Here is an 8,000-nt window from a genome sequence, read left to right as displayed (position 1 = left end):
GAATAGGAAATGCAGTTTTTCAATCTAATTGCATCCAATTGAATCTAATTGAATCCAATTAAATCCAAAAAAATATTCCCTATTGAAAATACATTCGGATAGAAAAAAATTTCAATCCATTTTAATCCATTCTCATTTGTTGGGTAATTATAATACATTTAGATATAATGTTATTAATATCACATACAATATGCAACAGTTATGTTTTACCCAGCAAATGAATACTGTTCAATTTAAAATTTTGAATAGAAAATGCAGTTTTTCAATCCAATTGCAATCTAATTGAATACAATTGAATCCAATTAAATCCAAAAAAAGTATTCATTATTTAAAATACGCATTCGGATAGAAAAAAATTTTAATCCATTTTAATCCATTCGCGTTTGCTGGGACTGAACGCAACCATTCCTGTACTGCTTGCACTGACTCTAGACTTAGTGCAGCCAATCCAGTGAAGTTTTGCACTGAATTTTATATTGCAATAAAGAACAGTATCATTTATACCACCAGGTCTGCAATAAAGAACGCTTCAGTATATACTTTTTATACTAGTTCTGTAATTTAGCAATATAAAACAAATCTAATGATAAAATAAAGAATAATAAAGATGAAGGATAATAAAAATAAGAAGAGATCGAAAATTTGAAGAAGTAAAAGACAGTAAAGATATAATAAAGGTCATCTGAAACATGATTATAAAAAAGAAAAAGAATAATCAAGATAGAAAAAAATTAAAAGAAGCATATTGATATATTAACAACAAAAATCAAGCAGAATTTACATTGATAAATTCATAACGTCAAATTATACCCAATTTGAGTTATTTTTTATTATTTCTATAAGTCGCTGCTTAATATGTCGTAAATTTAACTAAAACATGAAGTTAAATAGTTTAACTCAAGAAAATATATTGGGTTGGTTAGAAAGTGCCGTTTTTTTTTTTACACAATATTTATAATATCTTCGTAAAAAATAAATGAACATTCTAATCTTTATATTGTTAAATATCAAGGAATTCTTCAATATTAATTGTTATTTTTATTATTGTTTAAATGAAATTAAATTAAAAAAAAAATGGTTTTGAAGCTTGAAATTTCTACCTTCGAAAGTTTACTATGTTTTTTGAGTTATGTTCTGTGTGTGTTTGGTAATTTTTACATACAGAAAACTACAAGCTGAAAAAAATGGAAAATTTTCTTCTAACTTTGGATCAATCATTTCCCCAAAAAAATTTGCGAAAATTTTCGGTTTTCCAAGTGAAAGCTTAAAGTTTTCCTTACAAAATCGTTCTTTAAAAATATTCCTAAGATTTTTTGTTACTGAGTTATCGCAAATTAAATAAAAGGAGTATTTTAACTTTAATTGCTCATAACTTCGTTACCGCATCATCGCACCGCAATTTAAAAAACAAATTTTTAAAACTAAAACTTTACTGTATTGAGGAGGTGGTCTATTTGGTACTATAAATGCTTCGAAGCATTTGATTGACCAATCGGAAGAAAGAATTTTACTAATTGACCAATCAAAAAATGTTTCGAAGCTTTTATAGAATCAAGTGAATGGATCACGTAACCTGAATAATATAATAACAATAAATATATTCTATGTATAATTTTGAGCTAAAAAATCGACATGAATTTTCTGACCAACTCAACATTAAATATATTAATTTAATTTAAATTCAGTTTAAGAATATTAGGGAGCATTAAAACCAACGTGATTGTTTATGCTAATCTGTTGTCATTATTATACAACAATCGTGTAACGCAAAACACTTCGATTTCTAGGTCATCCTCAATGTAATACTTTAATATAAATAACTACATTAGATATGCTCGTGGCAATTAAATAATCAGCGTGTGCACCACAAGCATATGAGAGGCGTAATACAGGCCAGAGGCCTAACATAAGAAAAAGAATTACGTTGGTTTTAATGTTTCTTAATATCCTTAAATTGATTTAATCATAAAGCTTTTCTTAATTATAATTCAAATTCGATTTATTATTTACTAAGTACATTAATATGGATGTTTACTTTAAAATTACCTACAGAAATTGATTTATATTATATGATTTTGATGCATATAGAAGTAAAAAATAACATGTTACTTGATTTAAAAAATTGGATTGTTATTGCTATGATATCTAACAGTTTATTGTATTAAATACAGAATGAAGACAAAATCTAAAAGCAATAGATTTTGCTCGATTTTTGTTATCAACTTGCTATCAATATGTTTAATGTGTCAGCAGTCAGCAGAATGCATTTAACAGAATCTATTCGATTTCTATTACTAATCACTGGACTATATTACAGATGCTACTTGATCTTTGCTATTATTATATTTTCTTGGCAAATTTTGCCAATATATATATAAATTATATAGCAGCATTTGCTGATGAATTTCTTAAGAATTGTGTGAAAAAGAACTAAAAAAATATTTTATTTTACATATTATACTTACTATCACAAGAGTTTAATCTGCACAAATTACTACAAATGGTGTATTTCTAATCTGCATAAGATATTGCAATAATACGATTAAACTGAAAAATGTATTCAAAAATTCTTCTGGGGTCTCACGATTAGAGTAACATTTTTATCATTAAAAAGTTTATTATCGATTCGATCGATAAGATCATACGACTTTTTTTTTAAATATATCTATATAAATTAATACGTCATGCCTTTTATATTACAGATGGTCACGATGCAGAGAAAAACTGTTGAAGACGTTGCACAGTTCTACGATCCAATGCACATAGATCAAAATCAAATGTCTTCTTAGTGATTTCATATTGACCAGTTTCTGCAATTACTTGTACGACTCTTTGTAGCTCGTCATTATCTTGCAATGTCATTATTTTTTGTTGCAAATCCTTCAGTTGGGATACATAATCCTCAGAAAACACTGGCGGTTCACTAATGTCTGCATCGGTAGTATTTGTAGAATCTGGAGCCACTTGTTCAGGATCATTGTCTTTATTGTTTATGTTGTCAGTCATATTGACAACATGACCGTCCTTTTCCTTCTTTACCTCCTTTTCTAAATGATGAATAGTATCAACATCCATCGCGACTGGAGATTGGCTCGATGAAACTGGTTCCAAAGGTGGAGAGGTTGACTGACCTCTTTTTTCACGTTTTATTAGAACTTCGTCGTCTTCTTTACTTCTCTTCCTTTTTCGATTTTCTCTCTCTTCGCCTTTACTTCCTTTGGACTTGTCTCGTTTGCTACGATCACTCTTCTCCTTCTTCGTATCCACCGATATACCAGGAGAAAGTGGTTTTGCTGTTTCTGTTGGTATAGTGGATATTACATGGTCTGGCTCCTTTTTAATATTAAGTATAGATTTACTTTCAGGTAATGAATCGTCATCTATCGAAGGTGCTGAATCACTACTGTCTCTTTCTGGAATCTCTGTCAAAAGGGATGATAATGGATTTCCGATTAGTGAAGATGTGTTATTCTGTTTTTCACTCTCATCCTTATTCCTATCACGTTTTTCTTTCTTTTCTCGATCTTTACTATCTCGTTTATCCTTTTTCTCCCTTTTTTTATGTTTATGTTTCGGCCGATCTTTATCGTATTTGCCGTCTTTTGCTTTTTCAGATTTTTCACTTTTCTCCGACTTCTCTTTTATCACTTTATCCTCTTTCACTTTATCATTTTCTTTACCAGTTTTTGGCGATTTTCTATCATCTTTTGACGATTTGTGTTCTTGAAATTTCTCCTTGTCTGATTTCTCCGTTTTTTCAGATTTTTTCTCGATTATCTTTGTGACATCTTTAACATTGATTTTTTCTGATTCTTTATATTTGTCTTTTCTTTCTTTGTCCTTATCGTCTTTATGTTTCTTCTTATCTTTCTTTTTTTCTGATTTTGAAGAAGAATCTATATCATTTCTAGAGTTATTTTTCGCCTTTTCCTTCTCTTTACTATCTTTCTCTTTTTCTAGTGTAATTTTCTTCATATCTCTTTCTTTTGATTTAGGAGATAGAGATCGTTTTGTTGGCAAAGGACTTAATGGCTTCTTTGTTGTGAAAGGTGATGCTGGTCTTTTGCTACCAGGACTCGAATGACTTTTACTTCCAGGACTAGGAGGTCTCTTGGATTTATCTTTACTTCTAAGTTGATCCTTAGAACTATCTCTAACCTTTTTATCTTTCTTCTCATCTATTTTGTCTTTTCTACTATCTTTATGAGGACTTTCCTTCAATTTAATTGTTTTATCCACTTTGTCAGGTTTTTCGGTAACAACTAAAGGTTTAGGAACTAAATTTTTATCAGACTGACTTGTCTTTTTGCTATCTGGTGATATCTTTACAGGTGCTGTTTTTATAGGAGGACCAAACAAATCGTGAAACGAATTAGAAGTTTTAGCCTCGGTGATACGATGCTTCTTGCTTTCGCTGCCATTTAATTTTGGTTTGCCAACCATCGTGGATGTTTTTGTATCACTTTTTTCTAATGAACCATCTCTACTGGATACTACAACCTAAAATTATAAAATATAATTATATTTATTATAATTATATATTATAGAAAAATTATTATATTAGAATATAACATACTATAATATATTGCTTAACATGTTGACATTGATTATACATATTTCTTGTAATATTATATTCTACTTCTAATATAAACACAATAATATTTAGATAAAAACTGGACTTACAGCTCCACCTTTCAATAACTTTTTCCTAAAGTCGTCAGAAGGATTACGGATTACTTCTACATGACGTATAGTCTTGTTAATAGGTGGACCACTTTGCTGCAAATGCAGATCGTATGATATTTGAAATTTCTTGGGTTCATCTTTATTCTTCAAATAAATTTCAATCGGTATTATAAAACCTGCATAGCCAGATTCTTTCACCACAAATGGTGGTTCTTTGAGCACTCTCTTAGGATTCCGAAATGTATCATGTAAGAGGAATACCACTAAAAATATAAGAAAAGTTGTTTTTATAAAAAGAAAGTCTAAAAAAATAATATTTACAGTGTGAAGATAAGTAGTACGATAATTTGTCACATTATATAAACAAAAGAAAAAAAAGAATGAAGAAATACAAATATTGTACATAAATTCCTAATAACGTTTTTGACTTAGTAAATTTTTATCAATCTAGGTTGGATTATGAACGTTACATGCTTTACTATTGATTGATGTTATATGCTCTACAAATAGTAGAATATACAACATTATTACTAAAATTCTATTCAAATCTACAATTGAATGAACATACTAATATAATTATAAAGATTAGAGATTAAGGAGAAGATATACCTTTCTCAATGTAATGATGTATATCTGCATTATCCACTCCTCGTACGAATACCTCCCAATCATGCGTGTATCCCTCAGGAGTACTACGCATACGTAGCATCGAGGTATGTCCACACTCCAAAGTGATACGCACTGCCATCCTCTTATTCAAACAATTTCAATCGCTTTGTAAAAGAAAGTAGCAAGAAGTAGCCTCAGTTCTGCAGGTAGACACCGAATACCATTTACATTTTTTCAATCATCTCCCATAAAAGTGGCCAACGAAATGATTGCTAGAAAATCACCGGATCGCACGCGAAACTACTAGAATCACCGTGTGCAAGCGGGCAACATCACCGATCCACCTCGTACTATATGCGAGCGTGAATGACAACGCGTGTTTCGCGATCATTAAGGCACGCGGAATGCGGGCGCATATATTTCACCACAGTACGCACTTGGTTTCTGTATGAAAATTGTCACCACTATGATGAAGAACCGACGCTCTATCGCGCACGTGATTCACCAAGAATATACCGCTTGGCGGAAGCCCGCTCTTAAGCGCCAATTCTCTTGTGTTAAATCGACCTCGAGACTATCAACAGGTAAACCGTACAGCAACGAAGCTCGTCGGCATCGTAGACGATCCTCATCCTTCTCCCGTATGATCTGCGTAAACCTTGTACCCCGCTCAACTCTTTGCCGTTCTGGTATGTCGAGAAAAATTGGGTGCATTCAGTACTACAATCGCTCACTGAACTCTTAGTGAGCTCTTGCATCTGTTTGGTCTATATTTTTGGATCTATTGGAATATGCCAATTAGATGCAAGAACTCACTGAGCGGTGTAGTACTAAATGCACCCATTGAAACTACCATCTGTCGGTGCACGAAATACGAATGGTTCGTTAAAAGTCCGTTTAAATGAATTCACGTCTGGAGAGGTCACTAGAAACTAATTTATTGGATGCGTTTTAAAACTCATCAAAAAGATATCAAAAGAGAAACCTGAGAGAAGACTACTTCCAAGAACTTTTTGAACTTACTAGTATATTATTGAAATCGATTATCGACAAAGAAGATAGATATTGAAAAATTTAATGTTAATGCCTCTTTTTTTCTTGAAATCAAAATATTTTTTTCAGCGTCGAAAACGTAGAGAATAATCGATGAAAGACTATAAGAAGAACATCTTTGATAGCCATTTCAATAGTCTTTTTTTTTCTGTTAGCCGAAATAAATTTTTCAGCTAACAGCCGCTGAAATTTGGCTGAAAAGTATTCCAAAATCTGAAATAATTTCAGTAAAATTTTTCTATCAGCGTTATGTATGTGTACCAGTGTGTATGATATTTTATAATTATTATATATTATACATTTATTGGGTTGTTCAAAAAGTCATTGCGTTTTTTCCAATAGATGGCGTCCACGTTTGTTTGTATGCGAGCGTGACATGAATGTCAAATGTTTACGCGCGTTTTGTTGTTGACACTCAACCTAAAAATTAAAAAAAAAAAGTTGACGCGATTCGGTCGAGTTTTGTGCTTGCAATTGTAGTTCTAACATGGAGAATTTTGAAGAGCATATTTGCCATATTCTGTTTTATTACTTCAAAAAAGAGAAGAAAGCAACTGAAGCAAGGGAAAAGTTGCGTCGAGTTTACGGCAGAAATCGTCAAAGAACGCCAGTGTCAGAACTGGTTCGCCTGATTCCGTGATGGTTTTTCAGTCAAAGACGCTCATCGCTCCAGTAGGCCTTCCAAGATTGACGATGATGAAATGAAAGCATTGGTGCAAGCAAATAAGCATTCAACAGTTCGGGAGCTTGCTACCGCTCTAAAAGTTCATTGAAAGTGTTCATGGCCATTTGAAATCACTAGGCTTCGTAAAGAAGCTCGATCTTACTGCATGAGTTGAAAGAAATTCATCTGACGAATCGCATGAGCGTCTGCGATCAACTCATCAAACGCGAAGAAAACGATTCGTTCTTGAAACGTATGATCACGAGCAACGAAAAATAAATTGCTTATAACAATATCAGCCGAAAAAGAAGTTGGAGTAGGCGAGATGAAGCACAGAAAAGCAAGCAAAGGCAGAGATTCATCAAAAGAAGGTAATGCTGTCAATGTGGTGGGATTGGAAGGGATCAGTCTTCTATGAGCTACTTCCAAAGAACAAAACGATTAATTCCGATGTCTACTGTGAGCAGCTGCAGAAATTAAGTGATGCCGTCGCACAGAAACGTCCCGAGCTAATCAATCGTAAGAGTGTGGTGTTTCACCACGACAATGCGATACCACACATAAGTTTGGTCACTCGGCAAAAATTATTGCAATATGGTTGGGATGTATTACCACATCCACCGTATAGCCACCTTGCACCATCAGACTTCCATCTCTTTCGCTCCTTGCAAAATTGCTTGAATGGTAAAACATTTGCTTCTGAAGATCTCATCAAACAGCACCTAGACAAATTTTTCGAGAATGGGAAGTTTTATGAATGTGATATTATGAAGTTGCCCGGGAGATGGCAGAAGGTCATCGAACAAAACGGCCAATATATCATTGATTGAATATTCATTACGTACATTAAATAAATACATCTGAAAATCAAATGAAAAAAACGCAATGACTTTTTGAACAACCCAATATTATTATACAGTACATTAAAACTAAGCAAAACATTCATATTTATAAATTTAGATATTTTATAAAATTTTTAATAAATTTA

The 8,000-nt window shown here is 32.2% G+C and overlaps 1 protein-coding gene across 1 annotated transcript; it reads right to left on the bottom strand.

Moving 5' to 3' along the window:
* Positions 1–2,660: 2,660 nt before the first annotated feature.
* LOC108687655 (protein AF-9) lies at positions 2,661–5,920 on the bottom strand. The gene is made up of 3 exons (XM_018193555.1): positions 5,296–5,920; positions 4,684–4,949; positions 2,661–4,500 (listed from the first exon to the last, which is right to left on the bottom strand). Exons 1-3 carry the CDS (start codon positions 5,432–5,434, stop codon positions 2,707–2,709), a joined length of 2,199 nt encoding a protein of 732 aa, XP_018049044.1. The 5' UTR covers positions 5,435–5,920; the 3' UTR covers positions 2,661–2,706.
* Between the last annotated feature and the right edge of the window lie 2,080 nt (positions 5,921–8,000).

This window comes from Atta colombica, unplaced genomic scaffold (genome assembly GCF_001594045.1).
Source record: "Atta colombica isolate Treedump-2 unplaced genomic scaffold, Acol1.0 scaffold210, whole genome shotgun sequence".
In the NCBI taxonomy this organism is placed as follows: domain Eukaryota; kingdom Metazoa; phylum Arthropoda; class Insecta; order Hymenoptera; family Formicidae; genus Atta; species Atta colombica.
This window is presented reverse-complemented; position numbering and strand designations above follow the sequence as displayed.

Excerpts from the sequence above, each read along its gene's own strand:
- LOC108687655 (XM_018193555.1), bottom strand. The coding sequence starts at position 5,434 with ATGGCAGTGCGTATCACTTTGGAGTGTGGACATACCTCGATGCTACGT. Across the intron at positions 4,950-5,295 it reads ACATCATTACATTGAGAAAG|TGGTATTCCTCTTACATGAT; the intron begins GTATATCTTCTC and ends TTATATTTTTAG. Across the intron at positions 4,501-4,683 it reads AGTTATTGAAAGGTGGAGCT|GTTGTAGTATCCAGTAGAGA; the intron begins GTAAGTCCAGTT and ends TTATAATTTTAG.